Source organism: Callospermophilus lateralis, chromosome 3, assembly GCF_048772815.1.
Source record: "Callospermophilus lateralis isolate mCalLat2 chromosome 3, mCalLat2.hap1, whole genome shotgun sequence".
Taxonomy (NCBI): domain Eukaryota; kingdom Metazoa; phylum Chordata; class Mammalia; order Rodentia; family Sciuridae; genus Callospermophilus; species Callospermophilus lateralis.
In genome coordinates, this window is record NC_135307.1 from 95167287 (window position 1) to 95187901 (window position 20615).

The window sequence follows — 20615 nt, forward strand, 5'->3', positions numbered from 1 at the left end:
TGTATCCAGCCTGCTAGAGGTTACTGCCTTCATAAAATCTTTTGTGTTACCCTCTCTAAGGGAAAAACAAGAAAAAAATGTAAGGAAGGTGAACTCCTTTCCCATTTTGAACTCTGAATCACTCCCTCTTTAACAATGGGAATGCTGAGAAAATACCAAACATTTTTAAAAATTTAAAAACACATATTATTACTGTATTTAAGAAATCAGATTAATTTCTGAAAGTTTTTTGGTGCCATACAAACTTCTTATTTATTGATAAAAAATTCTGTGAATCCTGTATTACCTTGTACAGCTAAAATTTCATTGGGTATTTAGATTAATATGTGAATATCCATCTAATGGTCCTAACCTGACTTAGCCTGGCAGAAGAGATTTGTCTTATATGTTAAGCAGTTCTTCTGTTTAATTGCTAGAACAAATTTATTCCAATCTAAGTGATCATAATTTAGGGTTTGTCTACCTGTTTCAGTGTAACTTCTGAGAAAGTCGGTTTCAATCATATGCACACGTTATTACAGATAACTTGCTAATATTTTGGGTTGAAACAAAACACTGATAGCTACATGTTCTTAAATTAATATATCCTATATAAATTATCCTATATGACATTTTGATAAAACTCACTTCTTGACAGAAGTCTTTTATGTAAGTTGTTTATAAAAAATGACTTATAAACCTTCTTAAAAATGTAAGACTGAAATAAACATAAAATGGTATTTGAGTCATTTATTTCCTCATAAGCAATTTCTTTCAATGGATAAGGTGAGATGGTGCTATTTTGCTTTCAAATATATTTGCTTTAATGAATCATTTTTTGATTATAGACAAATATCCCTAAGTATTTTCTATACACAAAACTGCTACTTCTTCCAGGGATACTTCTTAAGATTAAATTTAATTCTATTTCTATTTAAAGGGTATGGAACATTAAAATTAGTTTAATCATCAGAATATTTTATATTCAATTTTAATAAATGATACTAGTATTAGAATTATTTCATTCTTAAATTTCAAACCAGCAAATCATTTGTTTGGCTTTTTAAAGCACAATTTTTATTTCCTTCAGAATAAGAAAAATGGGGGCTGGGGTTTTGGCTCAATGGTAGAGTGCTTGCCTAGCATGTGTGAGGCACAGGATTCGATCCCCAACACCACATAAAAATAAATAAATAAAATAAAGGTATTGTGTCCATCTACAATGAAAAATATTTTTAATAAAGGAATAAAAACCAGTTTTATTTCTATAGTTAAGGACAAAATAGTGACTTATAGATTAACGTATTAGGTGTCATTACATATTTAAATGCCCTGTTTATATGAAGAGGCACATGAAAAGTAGTTGAGGACCTCATTTGCAATAATGACTGGCATCAGTGAATAAAATATTCTTATCACCAAGATAGTGGCCACAACACATATGCCTTTAAAAGTAACTGGTAATATAATTGATATTAATATAATGTGATTCAGAAGCTATGGAATGAAATATATTGCAATTATCTTTCAATCTTTTAAGAGAGTGACAATAACAATAAATTCAAATGAGAAATAATGATAAAGATAGAACTGAGAAACTGCATATCCACATCAAACCAAAGAAGTTTTACTTCCACGGTATAATTAGGAGTTGGGTAATTCCTTCTTATCCACAGATGAAGGCATTATGCAGAAATGGTAATTATACTTTACTACATTTCTTAGTGTAATTCTTGCTACTAAAATTTAATCTCTGAATACAACCAAGTGGGGAAATTTTGATTTTGTTCCATATTTTGAAGACTTCAGTATTGTTCTCAAGGCATATACAATGATGAAATTCTAGAATGTGACTACAGATTATTGATGAAAGAGGGAGGGGATCATATGTGAAGACACTTCAAGTAATATCTACAGATAATTCTTCAACAATGGGAATGCTGAGAAAATACCAAACATTAAAAAAATTTAAAAATGCATATTATTACTGTATTTAAGAAATCAGATTAATTTCTGAAAATTTTTTGATGCTATACAAACTTCTTATTTATTGATAAAAATTCTCTGAATCCTGTATTACCTTGTACAGTTAAAATTTCATTGTGTATTTAGATCACAAAGTGATTTGCTCATGCTAAATTTAATGAACAGAATACATAAAACCACCATCACTTCAAGCTTAGTATCGTCATAAAAACTCCATACATAATCATTCCCACTCTAGTGAAAATAGTACCCCCCCCTAACTTTTCTTATCTGTTCACTCTCAAAATGACTGGGATTTGAAATGATCCTGGCTTCCTCAACTCCTGAACATCTATTGGGTCTGGAAGTTGAGGGAATGGGCATAGCAAGAGGAATGTATAAATATGGTAGAAATAATTTGATTCATTGCTGTCAAGTTTATGTTGAATATTTGTGTTCTCTCACACTTACTAAGGAAGCTAGATTTGATATCAAAGTGGTACATTCCAGTATTATGTACCACTTTGTAGAAGACTAACAAAGTATAGAAGTAGTAATGTGGAGAATCAGCCAGAAAGAATTGAAAGAAATGCTTCTGGGAATTCAACATTCCTCTTACATATTCCTCTTGCTATGCCCATTCCCTCAACTTCCAGACCCAATGCTGGGATAGCTAGCTGCTCTCCTGGATGTGAGGACATCAAGGAAACTATTGTGATTGACTTGGAATGTATTAGTTGTGTTCATTCTTGTGTCTGAGATGGTCTATGTTCATGTGCAATGTAAACATAGACTGTTTTTCTTGGCTAGATGTGAAAGTAAAAAGACTTGAGATATTTTCCCTATATTATAACTTGTTTAAGAAAATAAGTATTTTCAGTGGGGGAAGCCAAGAAGAAAAAAATTAAAGAGGTTAGAGAATCCTAACCACTGTTAAGATTATGGCAAATGGAATAAATTGATTGAGGAGAAAGAGAACAAACAGAGTACTGAACATAGTTAAGTTCTCAATAAATTGTTTTATTCACAAATGAACAGTTATATTCTAAGCAAAATGGTCAATCTAATCTTTTTGAAAGAATCACAATAGCAACAGCATCTCATGCTTTTTTTGTAACAAAAAAGAGCGTTCAGAAAAATTAGCTGAAATTAGGTCATTTCCTGGTTAGGAAGCAAGTGAACATAGATTTGATATAGTTTACTAGGCGGGCTTGGAGCTTCCACATATGTGCCTCAAGATGTAAAGAAGAATCGGTGAAGATTTATCAGCCTAATCAAATGCTGACACATGTAGAAATGAATGACAGCACTGGAAGAAACCTTGGGTCTCTAGTGACACTAAAATTCTGAATTGGAAAATGAAAGACATGAAAACACAGGTGTTGTTTTCATTTATCTTCTAATTTAATCTTATGACTTTAGAAATTTTTAAAAAAGAACCCATGAAAATAAATACCTCGTTATTAACAATAGTGTTGCCTTTTTGTTTGGTAGCTTCAGATAACTGGGAAAAATGGGCTATTGGATTTTTATGTGACTTTTAGGAAGAATGAGCCTTACAGGAAAATGAAATTGAGGTGAATTAGCTAAAATTTGATTTGGCTTAAACAAAATAGTATTTCTCCATCAAATAAACATCTGAAATATGGAAACTCTGCTCAAAAAAAAAACCCCACAACGTTTGGGAGTTTTAAGGCTTATTCAAATTATCTTTGCACAGTCACTTCATTCTCACAATCCAAGACAGAATCCAAATTCTAGCAAGAGGATAGAATAAAGGAGGAAGAAGTAGGTATGAAGAACTCCTGTAAAAAGCTAAATAGATATAAAGAACTTGTTATGGAAGATTTCTGAAAGATGCCAAAGGACAATTCAGTTATCTCCTATCCATCCTGTAGAACTTGGGATGGATAGGAGATAAGCTGAGAGGGAGACTAGGAAATTTAGTGTTTATTTTCCACAGCTAGTTAAAATATCTATCACTGTAGAAGAAGAGGTAAATGGAAATTGGGAAACAATGATTAATATACTTTGCTCAGAAATTTGGGGAGAAAAATGCTTGCATATGATTGATTAAATGAATAATACAATGAATGACACTGTGCTCTCATAAACTTGAAGACTTACAAACCAAAGATATGACAATGTGAGAACAGAAAGCTCATAATAAGAGGACCAATTTCAAAATGTGTAACTTTAAATGGGTATTAAAAAGACAGATATAATGATAAATAGTAGATAGAAGAGAGCTATGTGATGAGAGTTAAAGACATGTTTCAAATTTGTCAATGACAGAAAAAGAAAGGAATAGTTTGTTGGATAGCATGTATTATTTCCTTATGATTTTCTTGCCAATTTACAAACAAGATTGAGGTAGCTAAATTAAAAGCTAAAAAATTGTGACAGACAGGAATACTGAATATTATAAAAACCTGAAGTTTGGTGGAAAAATGAATTGCATGATGAAAAGTTGTAAATGATGTGATTAATCCGCATAAATTAAGTCCTGGGCATTTTGCAACCTCAATATAAGCCATCAATGAGTTACTGCTTCTAAATAGTTAACATAATTTTAGGTAAATTAAGATTTTCAGCTTACCATTTCATAAACAGTTGTATATGGAAGAATTACAGGTTTCCAGGATACTTGGGGGATTAATTTGAATTAAGTCAAAATAGAATCTTTTTTCAGCTTGCATTTTTAAAAAAATCAATTCTATATTTTTCTACTTTAGAAAAGAATGGTGTGTGTGCCTCCACAAACATTAAATATGGATGCCTGGTAACTGGAGAGATAAATTTGTTCATGACTTAGTTAACTCACCCTTTCATCATTTCATCAAGTCATGATGACTTTCACTATTATATAAATAGGTTGATTCATGTTCATATCCTGTTAAGTTCTGCTTAGCAGGCTAACAATAGAATGTACAAAAGACATTGAGTTAAATATAAGCTTATAAGAAACACAAATATCTAAGTTGACTTTTTATTTATTTTATTTTTATTGAGGTTTATTTGGCAATTCACAATTCATTTTTAGGTAAACTTCTTCAATCAGTAAAGTGCTTAGAATGGGGTTTGGCAATATGCATTCAATAAATATCTGTGGAAACTCTCTACACCTGCAGTATTTTATTTGTGCAGCATTATTTACAAATTACAGAATTAAGCCATTTTCTTATTTCATTATTCAGAAACTAAAAAAATTGTATAAATAAGTGAGCTGTTTTATGCATAAAATGGGAGGATTCTAATAATCCTTTTAGAAAAGCATGATCTGTTACCTTTGATGCTATGATATTTACATTTCAGTGTATGTACATTTGATATACTTTTGATTCTATATATGCACATAAAGTAGTTTGAATTTATTTGTTTATGAATCATGGGTTTTGTATATCATTAATTTAAAAGAAATAAAAAGCTTTCATTTGTTAAAGAGGAGCAGTTAACACTTACATTTATGTATAAAAATATAGTTTACCACATTTAAACAAACTTTATAATACAATCTTGAAAAATACCCTAATCCAAAACAAAATTATTTTTAACAGGCATGCATTTTAGTATATATAAACTCTAAAATAATGAGTATAAAAATACTCATAAGGAAAAATATGAGATCATATTACTATAAACTAAGTCTGTAGTCTATATAAAGGAAAATCATGAAGAACATTATGTCTCAGGCTTTCTTAGTTCAGTGATTGCTGAGATACTAATTTTGAGCAAATAATATAGCTGGTGAAGAGTCTGAAATTCAGACCGTATAAATAATGGCCAAACAAACTATGAATGATGGTGAGTATAAATAATGTTTTCCCATTTCTGAAGGGCTATGTGGAAATGGTATTGATTTATTCTATATAAATTTAGAGATAGAGCCATGAACAATTGGTTATACTTAGAATCAGAGCTACCTTAAGTGTAATAAGAATTGATAACCTATAATAAATTGTTGTGATAAATAAATCAATGAGACAGAACAATTGGTAAAAGATAAAAGAGAGACATCAGTAAAAAAAAGATGGATGGACATTGTAATAAATAATGTTGAAAAAATAAGATTTCTATTTCTTTGATTAAAATATCAATCTAGGGTCTCATCTTACACTATACCTCAAATAAATTCCAGATGAAATTAAGAAAATTTTTGAAATTTAAACTAAAAAATCTGGAACAAAATATATTTTTTGACAATGGAATATGAAAAGGCTTAAGCACAAAAACAATATAATAAATAATCAAAAATACATAGATATGTTTACACAAAAATTACTCATTTTGAGCAAATTAATATACCAGGGTCATGTAGAATCAGTGAAACAGTGAGGATTCGGAATAGAATAAGTATATCAAGCCTGAAAAAGGATGCATAGAAGAAAGTTGTAATTTTGGGAAAACTCTTGGATTTGGAAGTTAAGAGATACCTTATGACCTTGACAAGAGAAAACCAATCAAGCAATTAGAAGTTAGAATACATTGAAAAAAAAAAGTGGGGAAAGGAGGCACACACAAAAAGGAACCAGAGTAGTAGTCTTCTTGAAAAGATTTCAGAATTAAGGGCAGGAACATTTTATTTTTTGGCTTACATGCTTAGAACATAAAGCTTATGAAAATTCTAAAGGCTTAAAGATACATTTAAACTTAAGATGTTGGCATTAAAATTTGAAAATAAAATAAAAATAAATATTCAAAATATTTAACATATAAAACATCTTCATTATTTATTACAATTAAAATTTGTCCTAACATTTGAAAACAATTTGATAGTACTGTTTTACTTTGCAAGAATTCTTGAGAACGCATAATAGCTATAGAAAATTTATAGCTAAAAGTAAGTTCATTGGTTTATTTTAGGCTAAATATTTTCCAAAAAATTACATAAAACTGTAATTATAATGTATGGATTGAGCAAAATGGGTATATTTTAATATGATTAATCTGTGTAGGGTGCTCAGGTGGTAACAATATCTGGGGTTCATGAAAATCTTAAAACAACTCTTATTATGGGGAAAAAATAAAAAGAGGTTTCCTATAATCAAAGACAGTTTGTTTATCCATTCATCTATTGGACACCTTGGTTGCAATTGTAAAGGAAGATGCTATAAACATTCATGTTCAGATTTTTGTGTGGACATCAGTTTTGTAGTCAATAATGTAAATATCTATGGGATGATTGCTGGGTTGTATAATAAATTTATGTTTATTTTGTAAGAAACTGCCAAAGTGTCTTCCAATGTGGCTGCATGTTCCATTCCCACTAGCAATAAAAGACGGTTTGAGTTACTTCGCATCCTTGCAAGCATATAGTACTGGCAGATTTTTGGATTTTAGTTATCATAGCAGATTTATTTATCTATTTATTTATGTATTTATTTGTATTGGGAATTGAACTCAGGGGCACTTGACCACTGAGCCATACTCCCCCACTTTTTTTTTTTTTAAAGATGAGAAAATTTGAACTTTAATATGGATGATAATTGTGATGGATTAGAAAGCATTAATACCTTTAAATCCATGAGTTCAAAATGCTTATTAAAATAAACAATGTGGCCACATATAATAATAGGAATATAATATTTTATATATATATATATAAAATAGGAATCATTGTATTCTTTCTAAAGTTAGTAAATGAATGAAACACTTATCTTGGTTAACCAAATTGTGAGCATCACTTACTGATTCTCAAGCTCGGTCTACCTGTGCCATAGTACCATGTATTAATGCTCTTTATTTCAACTATTATTATGTATTCTATCCTGAAGATTCATAATTATTTCAAAATAGAACTCATTGTTCTGTTTGATATTGCTTATAGCTTCCTTTATCTCTGTTTTTTTAGATTTCTAAAATTTATATATGAGAGTGGAATGCATTACAATTATTATTACACATATAGCTCATAATTTTTCATATCTCTGGTTGTATACAAAGTATACAAATTAGTATCTTCATACATGTACATTGCATAATAATGACCATCACATTCCACCATCATTTCTAACCCATACCTCTTCTTCTCCCCTCCAACCCCTCTGCTCTATCTAGAGTTTGTCTATTCCTCCCATGCTCCCCCTTCCTATCCCACTATGAATCAGCCTCCTTATATCAGAGAAATCATTCTGCATTTGGTCTTTTGGGATTGGCTAACTTCACCTAGCATTATCTTCTCTAACTTCATCCATTTACCTGTGAATGCTATGATTTTATTCCCTTTTATTGCTGAGTAATATTCCATTGTGTAGGTATGCCACATTTTTTTGTCCATTCATCTATTGAAGGGCATCTAGGTTGGTTCCACAGTTTAGCTATTGTGAATTGTCCTGCTATAAACATTGATGTGGCTGTGTCCCTATAGTATGCTGTTTTTAAGTCCTTTGGGCATAGACCGAGGAGAGGGATAACTGGGTCAAATGGTGGTTTCATTCCCAATTTTCCAAGAAATCTCCATACTGCTTTCCATATTGGCTGCACCAATTTGCAGTCCCACCAGCAGTGTATGAGTGTACTTTTTTTCCTCACACCCTCGCCAACACTTATTGTTGTTTGTACTCATAGTAGCTGCCATTCTGACTGGAGTGAGATGAGATCTTAGAATAGTTTTGATTTGCATTTCTCTAATTGCTAGAGACCACTGAGCCACACTCCCAGCCCCTTTTTTTGTATTTTCTTTAGAGACAAGGTTTCACTGAGTTGCTTAGAGACTTACTGTTGCTGAGGCTAGCTTTGAACTCACAATTCTCCTGCCTCAGCCTCCTCAGTTGCTGGGACTACTCGTTTGTGCTGCCACACCAGGCTTATTATAGCAGTCTTATAGTGATATTTCATTGTCATTTTAATTTATAATTTCTACTAGCTTATAACATTGAGCATCTTTTCATATGCTTATTTACCATCTTTGGTAAAGATGTCTATTCAGATGCTTCACCCACTTGTCAACTGTTTTTTTTTTTTTTTAATTGTTGTAATTTATGAGTTTTTTTAATACTTTAAAGATATTGGATGCATTTTATATACATGAATATATGTAAATGTATTTTATGATATAAAATGAATTAAATATTTAGCCTTAAATATAATATAAATATATGATGATTAAGATTTTCCACTCAACAATCTAGGCTTGAAAGAAATATTGTTTTGTTTGTTTGATTTTTTTGGTGATGTTGTTGATACCAGCTCCTACTCTTAATGTGCCCAAAGAAGGTAAATTTGGTCAAGGACAAAATTAAAAGTTCTAATTAGCTTAATCTTCTAATTAACTCAACTTTTTACAGCTTTAAAGTAATGTTTAGTTATGTTACCATAGCCATATTAATAATGCTCCCTTGAGACCATTTATATAAAGCTTAAAAGGTTCAGTAAAAACATATAATTAATATGCTGCAATAGGGGGTGGATTTATGTGTGATGAGGCATTAAAATAACTTTTCAAACAGGAACATTAAAGAATATTAAAATCATAATGCTATTTGTAATAAAGACAAAGAATTAGCATCAATTTCCAAAATACAAGATTAGGGGAATACTTGAAATTCTGGAAATAGATTTTGGAGAATATTTTTTAAGTAATAACAACTTACCTCAATGCTCCTCAATTTTATTGCAAGTGTGATAAAGGTTTAAGTATTACATGGGCAAAGGGTTTAAATTAATTCATGAATGATTGAGCCACAGGGGGGTAAATCGGGAAACATTTAGGGCATATTCACTAATTTTTAAGAATGATATCCTAAATAATGAATTTATACTATTCATATTGTTGAGAAGACTTAAATGATCAATGTGCTTCATATATTGTCTCAGTTTTCATTTTTTTATTGTATGAGTTGATCTCTCCCTCTTCTGAACTCTACTATTGTTATTATAGTCATTATATTAACAATTTGATTCACTATGTAATATTCCTTACCTCATTGAGAATAAATGTACTATGAATGCTCTTTATATAAACAATCTTCTCTTGAATAAAAAATAGAGATCCACAAGACAAACTCTCATTTCCATCTTACATAAAACAACAGATATATTATAGATTAAAAGACCAACCAGGCATAGTGGTACATGCCTGTAATCCCAGCAGCTACAGAGGCTGAGACAGTGGATCACAAGATCTTTATAAACTGTATATTGTGTTCTTAAATACATGTACTCAGCCTTAGAAACTTCAAGGAGCTAAACAACTCAGTGAGATGCTGTCTCTAAGTAAAATACAAAATAGGGCTGGGGATGTGGCTCAGTGGCTAAGTGCTCCCGAGTTAAATCCCTGGGACCAAAAAAAAAAAAAAAATCCCCCCAAACCAAGTAATAATTTATTTATGTTGGTAGCTAATTTACTGTCTGCCATTATATATTCTTATATTGTATTTTCTGAGCAATTTACTGACTCCTGGATTGGGGGGTGTGTATGTAGAATTCCATAATTTTGCATAGTTTTTACTAAAACAGATATTTGTGGATATTAAAGAGAACATCACTTCCACTCTACCTAAACAAAAATGATTATGTTAATTTTTTCATTTTTGAGTTTTCTGGAGTAAAAGAGGAACATAGTACATGGGACAAAACAGACTAGAAAACCAGGGTTGATAGTGTATTGATTCTGCCAATACTGCCTTAATGCTTTACTCTTGATAATTAGATATGTTGATTTCCCAATATGAAAGAATTTTTTAAAAAATATATCAGGTAATTAAGAGTATAGGAACCAAGCCTTTTAAAAGTTTATTTTTATCCCAATTAAAGGGAAAATCTTCATAAAGGTTTATTGTTTTTGTATCTTTAACCCTAATATATGGAGGGGGGCAAGATTAGCAAAGTTTATCACTTATGGTCAGTGCAATGTAGAAGTAGTGGGCAATGGACAGGCAAGGTATAGAGCAAAAGCTTTTGAGGGTAGAGCAACACAAGCATATTATCATGAGCTGAGCTAAAAGGGAAGGAGTCCACAAATTATGTTTGCAGCATATACATGAAACAGATGACAACACTTTATCATCAATAGTTACATTTGGTGAATATTTGTTCTGTAAAAACAAAAAAGCCAGCAAACATTACAGATTGCCTGTATTTGGGGTAAAAATGGGAGTTCATAACCCACTTGAATCTAATATATGAAATATGATATGTCAAGATCTTTGTAATATTTTGAACAACCAATAAAAAACACATTACAGATTGCATTTTCTAACTATGGTCAATCATAAAAGGTATTCTAAGGCTTTGTATCAGTATTCTCCTTTTTATCTGAATAAAACATAATATTGAGTAAAAAGAGGAATGGCAGGAGTAAAGGGACTTGAAGTAAAGGAAAACATTGACTTCATAAAATTTTACATGGGAAGATCTTTATAAACTGTGTATTGTGTTCTTAAGTAGATGTACTCAATTTTGAAGGCATATGTTGAATCAAAGAATTTTCTGAGTATTCCTCATTGTGTAAGTACAAATTTAGCCTCCTGGGATTCTGAAGTATGATATATTATTTCCCTTTATTTTAATTTATTGAAAATGAAGAAGATTTAGAGTTTTCAGATAAAGGTCTCTAAGAAGGTAGTTCTTATCTTTGAATTGAGCCTGACATAGAATTGGCTCTCAGTGAAGCTTTGTTGAATGTTGTGTGACTACATCAGCATCACATTCTGTAATGTTCTTGTGACTACTAAAATTTCTACAGCCTCTTCAAGCCTGTGTTCTAAAAACCTTTCTTCTCTTTTAATTATATTAATATATGTGTTTTCTGTTTATATTAGGTGTTACCTTCTGGAGTTCAAAAACCAGAGCTGTTTTCTTAATTTGTATCCTAAAATTATGTTAGATTCTGTGCATTTGATGATGGTTTGTAAATATATAAAGTCAATACCCATTATTTTGCATTTTTCTTCACAGACCCCAGTTTCTAGATGAGCAGCTGTGAAACTCACAACTGGATGAGCTTTGACTAAAATATTGGGAAAAGGGCTTCTGTTTGCAGCATATATATGAAACAGATGACAAATAGTTAGCCACATTAACTTCTGTGTGATAAATAGCAATTTTATTATTCAGATTAAAAAACTGAAGCAAAAATAATAAGTAAGAGGATGAAGTACAGTTAGTACTGAAAAACACTTTCTGTTAATTACATGAATATTTCAGAAAAAAGCTTTTGTGGAGAATTTACACAAATAATTTTCATTTAGAATATTCTTTCCATTCTGTTAGGCACAGTGAAGAGAAAGTGTCAGGACTGAATTCCTATGCAAAAAGTACAGGTTATGTAAAAGATTCACTAAACTTTTAATTTACATCATTATAATATTTTACTATGTTAATTATGTCATCAAAAATAATGTTAAGGAAGACATATAAGAAACTAGGTTAATATTCTTATGTAAGTGCTTATTGTATGAAAAGAATCTCAAAAAGATCTAAAAATTAATTAATAAAGTTATAAAAGTTTATATGCACAGAATAAATAATTGTTATAATTAGTCTTTTCATATGTCAAAAACATTTTAAACACTTTTTAAAAAGCAATGGGCTTTGTTTGTTATCATTTATAATTGCTTCCCTTGGAATTTTATCCATTTTCTCTATATTCAAGAATTATTCTGCCATCATTAAAAGATGAATTTTAACCAAACAGAAGAACAAAAATGTATGTTAGCTTATTATATACTTTTATAGTATTGCATTATGATTAAGAGCCAGACTGTCTGAGTTCAAAGTCTAGTTCTGCCTCTTTGTTTCCTGATCTGTGAAATGGGGTTAACAAGAGTACCTGCTTTGTCATCTATTGTGATGATTCCATGAGTTGATATTAAAGACCCTAGAATAATCCTTGGCATGTGATAGGAGTTAAAAAAAAAACAATAGTTTTTTTTCTTCCTATACTAAGTTAGAAATGTAGTTCTAGAGAATAAGTCTGAATATGTAACTATTTCTTCAAACACAGATATCTAAAAAATAAAAAGTATCAGTTTACACTTCCCATATTAAGTGACTAGTGTTTGTGTGTATGTGTAACGGGTAGGGGGATGTGAGTTGAGGAAACAACTTTCAGGTAAAACATAAATAATGGCTGTTCTTGGATAATCTGCAAAGTTGAGTGAATAATTGATATATCTTTCTGTGACTTTTTGCAGATATCATGGAAATCAGGACAGTAGCAGTTGGAATTGTGGCAATCAAAGGGGTGGAAAGTGAATACTATCTTGCAATGAACAAGGAAGGAAAACTTTATGCAAAGGTATTTATAATTTATAGTTTAGACTTAATTTTTCAAACTTGTTTTTAATCAAAACATCTTGCCTTTCTGAAAAGTAAAAGAGAATTAATTTCTCTCTAATGGTATAATTTAATAATTTAAAATTCTATAAGCCCAAGCATGACAAAAACATATTTATGTGACCTTGGACTTTGCTTAAGTTATCTGAACTTTGGTTTCTTCATCTGCAAAATGAGTTGAAATAATTGACCTCTAAGGATACTTCCAGTTCTATACTTCCACATGCAACTGAAAATTTCCATCTCTCAGTGTTAAAGCTCTTTTTGTTAAAGTTCACCCATTTGCACATTGCTGACATGAAAATTCTTGGGAGAAAAATCCTGAAGTGTTCAGTTCATTTATCAACATCAATCTCACAATCATGGGATTTGAACTATAAGTATTCACATTGTTCCCACTTTATTACAATGTAAAATATGTAACAGTTCATGCCACTGTAATAAAGTATAATTGACTTTCCTTTGTGTTTCCATAGCCTGCCTGGCACAAGCAAAAAACGTAATATAGGTTTAATTGATTAAATGAACGATTGCATAGATGAACAAACAAATTAACTTTTTATTTCCTATCACCATTGAAGACAATGTAGTGGCAAACAAGGAAAGAATATGAAAAGGGTCCTACATCTAAGAGAGACAGAGGCTCTACTAACTACACAAAATTTCCAGTGGTTGGAGGAAAATGAGAGATATTAATTAAGGAGAAATAGTTATTAAATATAGTTATAATAATTATAAAATAGTTATTAAAGAACAGTAGAAAGTGACTGCCAAAAAGTGACATTATTGAGACCATGTTGCATAAATAAATATGTATTATTATCTTTTTTGTTTCATTTTGTTTTAGATTTAAGATTTTGGAGGGTCAATATACTATATAGATATATTTAATAAATGATATTAGGCCTACTCAATCTGAGGTTAAAAAAGTTATATATACTTCAGTCCTACCAAATGTTATCTATTTACTTATTGTTTAATTGAACACGTTAAAAACTCATGTAAATATGTTGTTTGTTATTCTAACAGAAAGAATGCAATGACGACTGCAATTTCAAAGAATTAATTCTGGAAAACCACTACAACACATATGCATCAGCTAAATGGACACACAGTGGAGGAGAAATGTTTGTTGCCTTGAATCAAAAGGGAGTTCCTGTAAGAGGGAAAAAGACAAAGAAAGAACAAAAAACAGCCCACTTTCTTCCTATGGCAATAACCTAATCATATATGGTATATAAGAAACCAGTTCCAGCAGGGAGATTTCTTTAAGTGGACTGTTTTCTTTCTTTCTTTTCTTTCTTTCCTTTTTATTTTTGAAGTAACCAAGAAAGGCTGGAAAACTACTGAAAAACTGATCAAGCTGGACTTGCGCATTTATGTTTATTTTAAGAGACTGCATTAAAGAAAGAGTTGAAAAATATACACAAAAATCAGATTTAGTAATAAAAGTTGTAAAAAATTGTAAAACTGGTTGTACAATCATGGTGTTAGTAATAGTAATGTTCTTCTTAAATTAATTGACCCTTAAGAGTATGGTAGATTTGATTATCTGATAATGATTATTTAAATATTCCTCTCTGCTTATAAAATGGCTGCTATAATAATAATAATGCAGATGATGTTATATAAGATATGTCAGACCCTAAAGGCTGCTGGAATGATTTGTCAGATAATCAAGCCAACACTAAGGAAGATGAGCAGTAATTTGAAATGCTTTCCAATGAAAAATTATAATCCACTTAAGCTCTAATCAGAAAAAATCTATTATGGAAATGAATAATTACAAAATTATTGGCTTAGAACATGCTTGTACTTATTAACAAGAACAAAATTCTTAATGCTGCTCAAATTGAAAGACTATTGCTACAAGGATGTTTTTAAAAATTTTGTATATAAAATAGCAATAATGATGATAATACTGTATTTCATCTCACTTGCCACAAAATAACATTTTATAATCCCTAGAAGTAAAATTCAGAAATGTTTAAATTTTTTCGAGTAACATAATCTATCTTTTGTACAATTCATATTTGGGAATATGACTTTTAATAATGTTCTCCCCATAAATAATCATGCTTTTTTTCTGTGGTTACAGCATTAAACTCTATTTTAAGATGTATTTGAACTTTATTGTTTTGTTATTTAAGTTTATGTTATTTATAAAAGACAACCTTAATAAGCTGTATCTGTTTCATATGCTTTTAATTTTAAAGGAATAACAAAAGCGTCTGGCTGAACTGCAAATTTCCCCTCCCCCTTGTGACCAACACCAAGACTAGTACACAACACTGGGGCCAGCAAATTCTGGATGGCAGACAAAAATGACAGCCTGCAGCAATTCTTACAATAGAAGTCTCACAAGGAATAATACAAATATGTGAAAAATGTTTTGCCACAACACTCTCGCCAATTAAATTGGATCATATAAGTAAAATCATTACAGATGAAAGCAGTTACAGAATTTTAAAGTTAGAATATATTTGAGTGCATGAGTAGAACTGTATCATTAAAAAACTGTGTCTATTAAAAGTTAATTTTCTAACCTCTAGAAATATCCACCATCCAAAATATGAAAGCTATTTTCCTGTTAGATGGCAAGAGCACAATGCTTCAAATACAGAATATAGTTAGGGATATGAGCCCCTGAATACCATGAGGGCTTGAGGTGGGGCCACAGATATCAGGCTTATCAGAAAGACAAGTAACTATTTCCAAATTCTTCCTTTGGCGGATGTTGGCAGTACTTTTTATGTTGTGCTTTTAATTTCAAAATGTTTGTCATTCAATCCCTTTACATTATATAAAATATTATTTGGTAACACATCAATAAGAGAGTTATATGAAAAAGTTTTGTCAAGAAAAATAGTAGTCATTTGATTTTCTTATGTTTTACCTACATGATCAGGCTTCAGGAAGCTAGGAAGAATTGCCCTTCCTCAGATAAACTCTGGGAAGATGCTACATAATTATTACTACATAATTTAAAGACCTTACTAGTCTAGGTCCTTAGATCAGGCTTCTGTGACTGAAATCTTGTGAGCATATTGAGGGGAGAGGAGAACTAACATTTTTTATATTTGTTTCCTTAGTGCTTAGTAGAGTGTTTATCCATAATTGATTTTCTGGTATGAATTAAGTCAATGTTTGAATAACAAAGAAAAGTTGTAATGAATACTTCACTTAAAATTGAAGTGAAACATCATTATGCAGAGACTTATATGGAAATAGTATATAAACACATACACAATGTAGTTAGGCAAAACCTATAGTTGTAAATCCATTTCTAGTAGTATAGGTTATCTAAAATAATCTTTCTAAAACCTCTTACTTTTAATTCTTGGGATTTTTTTGCTCTAATTGTCACATTTATCATGCAAGTTTTAGGAAATAAAATCTGTTTTAGTTACATATACTTAGAGTTATAGAATCTTAAAAAGTTCATGAGAACCTTATCCTTCTTAGTCATTTGTAGATCAGGAAAATGAGTTTTGTTTTTTTTTTATACCCAGATAGATGCAGAACTGTCACAAGAGTCTAGGTTACTTAGCATATGCTTCTTACTCATAGATTATTATGATTATTAGCTCATGGCCTCCTGTTTTTGTTTAGTTTTTATTTCTATTGAGAAATGATCTTTACATTTGCAAACAATTATGATCCATTTGGTAATTTATTTCATATACAATATTCATCTATATTGTGATAATTTCACCCAAAAGGAGAAAACAAATGATGCAATTCTTAATTCTGACTCCTATTCAACTTTCATGTACATCTCTTTTATAAATGGAAAGCATTGTGAAAAGTATCCTTATAAGCAACATAATCCTTTCTACAAAGCTCTTTAAAAGAGAAAATTAGGTAAACACATGGGTTTCCAGAAAGAAGAAATAAAAAATTAAAAGAATATGAAATGTTAATAAAATAAATAATAAAAGTTACTTTCAATACACTAAGTGAACTAAAACATTTTAAGTCATAATAAAAGTTGGTAGCCTTTGAGTTGGTTATAAAGTTTGGCGATTTAATGACAAGAGAGAAAGGATGCTGATTTTTTAGAGCGCCAAAGAACATAAAGGCTGCCTATGCAGTCTAGCTGTGATAAAAGCAATTCTGTAAATACAAAACCCTGAAGCTGTACCCTCAGATTTTCTATTAAAATACCTATAAATAGAAGAATTATAGGGTGATAATCTAGGAAATAATATAGACAGTTCACCAAAGACAGAAAGTTTCCTGAAAATCTTTTCTCTTAAAATGCCTGTGATTTTTGCATATTACTTCAAAATATGTTCATATTTATTTTAAAATAAAAATGTCTTCTACTAACACCAGTAAGCAAAATTAAAGACTCAGGACATACAAGGTTTATCATGTCTATCAACTCTACTCCAATACTTGGGGATAAATCAGATACAAGAGATCTTATATAGTCTAGCTTTACAATTAAGTAACACAGTACCCAAGGAATGCAAAACTTAGTCTAACTTCACTATGTCCAGAAGTGATATTAAAAACATTTAATAGTCAGTGTGGGTGGTTCCTGTTCAATTCGAATATACCATTGATCATCAGAATGGATGAAGGCCACTATGACTAACTATGGATACCAGGTGATTATCAACTCTGACCATTTCTGTGATCATCTAAAACAGTTTTGGGAAAATATCTATAAATTGATCTCTCTTGTTTGTGTCTTTAACGTGTATCTTCATATCAAATAGTTAATTAAAACTTTATTTCTGTTTCAGCATTGTTGTCAGGCTTCTCTTTATTAAACCATTTTTATTCCATTATATTCTACTATATTTATTTAATACAAGGGCTGCTCCCTTCAATGAAAGTGACATGTTTCCACATATGCTCCCACCTGTCCTCCAACTTTGGTTTGTCAAGAAAATTTATTCTCTTGAATTCAGGAGACTTGACAGGAAGAAAGAAATAATAAAATCCTAGTCTTCCCAACAATTTTCAATTTCTTCCTTTTTCAAATGTTTTCTCCAGGCAACCAGGTATTTACTTTTACCTGAGAAGATACCTCTTATACTTCCTTTTATTTTCTGATTATTATGTTCTCTTTTCCAAATCGTCATCATTAAATATATGAGAGCCTACACAATTTTTTTATTTTACAGTATCAATACCTACATCCTAATAATTGAAATGTCAGATAAATAATAATATTCAGCTTGAAGATGACAAACCCTTTTCTTGATGAATCCAGCCTTGTATTAGTTATTTATTGCTGTATAACAATTAAAACTTCATTTAGTCATTTTGTGGTCCAGGAACTTGGGTATGGGTCAGCTAAATATGTCTGATTGTAATCCCTTATAAAATTGCAATCAAGTTTTTAACCAGGACTGCAGTCATCTATCTTAACACTTAATTCAAAGAGGGGTCCAGCTCAGGTCCTTACTGATGATTGGCTAGACATAATTTCTTCACTGTATGGGCCTCCAATAGCACTGCCTATAATAGTATTCTGAAGAGCAAGGAACCAGAGAGTGAGAGTGCCCCAAATAGAAGTTACAGTTAAAAAAAATTTTCAAATACAATGTTACTTTGTTTACACCTATGGGACGGTATTGCCCAAGGGCATAAGGGTACAAACATAAGAGGATCACTGAGGGCCATCATACAGACTGCCAAAAACAAGTTATAAACTAGATGCTTTTAAGACCACCATCATAATCCGCTTGAATCAAATGTATGAAATATGATATGTCAAGAGCTTTGTAATGTTTTGAACAACTAATAATAATAATAAAAAGACCACCATCATAAATTTGGGTTATGATTTTCAGTGGTGAGCCATTTAGCAGAAAAACAGATGACATAAGCATATTCTCTTTGGAGACAGTTTTGATCCATTCCTGAGGAATACTGAGGGATACTGTATATAGTCCTTTATTATATGGAAAATTTTTAAGAAAAGGTTTGAACCACAGTCAGGACTTCTGCCCAAGTTACAGCTCCTTAGAAATCTTAAGATAGCTGGAAAACTAATAATATCACTTTTACCTCCACATGAAAGAAATAACCTGCCTTCAGACTCAGTCTGATAATAATCCCACCCTTCACTGCTTTCCTTGGGAGAGTAAGATTATAGATGTTGAATTTCCTTTCAGCCAGATAGAGTTTTATCCTAGATGGCAGAGGAAATCAGTCACAAGTTGTCTAAGACTATGTGAGCATAGGGAGTCCTAAGACGACATGAAAACCATTGATTTCAATGCTAGGTACATATCAGAAGTACCTGGTGTTTTGTTTGTTTGCTTGCTTTTTGTTGTTGTTGTTTTATTTTAAATAATGAAGAGAAAATCCATTTTCAGGCAAATCACATTAGTATATCTAGGATGGGGCACAGGTAATGTTATTTTTATAAGTCTTAGGGGTCCTGATGTGCCTCTGCAATTGAGGTCTAATTGGAACAATGGGGGCAGGGGTGTAAAAAACTTCCTTAGGAATTATACCTGGTTTTCTATCTTTGTCTTTTCTTTCTTAAACAGTTTGAAGAACTATTATTTAAAAATTTCTCTTGGTTTTCCTAGATCCCTTCATGTTTTACTAACATTATTGGAGTTAAAATAAAATGCAAACACCAGAAGGAGAACTACATTTGTTTTTGCATTAAAATAATTACAGAATACAAAGTGCACAAAAGTTTCCTCCCCACTATAATCCATTTTCAAAGACAGCAGCTAGAGTGATTCTATTAAAATATATTTCAGATCATATAAAATTTTTCTGTTCAAAACCGCAATCATTTTCCACATTACAGAATAGAATATCAAGTCCTTTTAGAAGTCTATCGAGTAGCATACAAAGAAAGGGATTAAAAACTTTTATGTTGAATAAGGCATGGGAAAGGCCACAGGAAAAAATAATAAAAATATAGAATTCAGATTGCTTGGCAGATATTATAGAATCTTCAGTTCATTTTAGAGAAATTGAAAATGGACATTATAGACCATATTTAATGGATATGAAAATTATTAGAATCATGCTCAGAAAAAAGGCCATAGTTCTTCATCAAAATTTGACAAATGAATACACTTTTTTATATTTTCAGTAAACATAAAATATTTAAGGCATACATCTATATCTGTATATCTCTACCTATTTATATTATATATAAAATTATTCCATACTCAAAATTTTTTCTATTAATCAATCAATTAATGGATTTGACTAGGCTAAATAAGAGGGCTTTTATTTTACTATTTTTTATATAACTCATTTGATATTGTTGTTATTTTGGTTGTTTCCAAATTTTCACTAATATACATATGAATATTTTTGTCTAAACTTCTTTATACTTCTAGTTTTTTTCTTAGGATATTAACAAGAAATAGAATTGAAAAATTGATTTTCAGAAAGCTTTTTTT

General features: G+C 30.6%; 1 protein-coding gene across 1 annotated transcript in view; it reads left to right on the top strand.

The window, feature by feature from the left end:
• The window catches only part of Fgf7 (fibroblast growth factor 7), a 55316-nt gene extending 40754 nt beyond the window's left edge, over positions 1–14562 (top strand). Inside the window, exons 2-3 of the mRNA XM_076848557.1 lie at positions 13080–13183; positions 14251–14562. Coding sequence (XP_076704672.1) covers positions 13080–13183; positions 14251–14445 — 299 coding nt within the window. The 3' untranslated portion in view covers positions 14446–14562. The remainder of the gene's footprint in view (positions 1–13079; positions 13184–14250) is intronic.
• The last annotated feature ends 6053 nt before the right edge of the window (positions 14563–20615 follow it).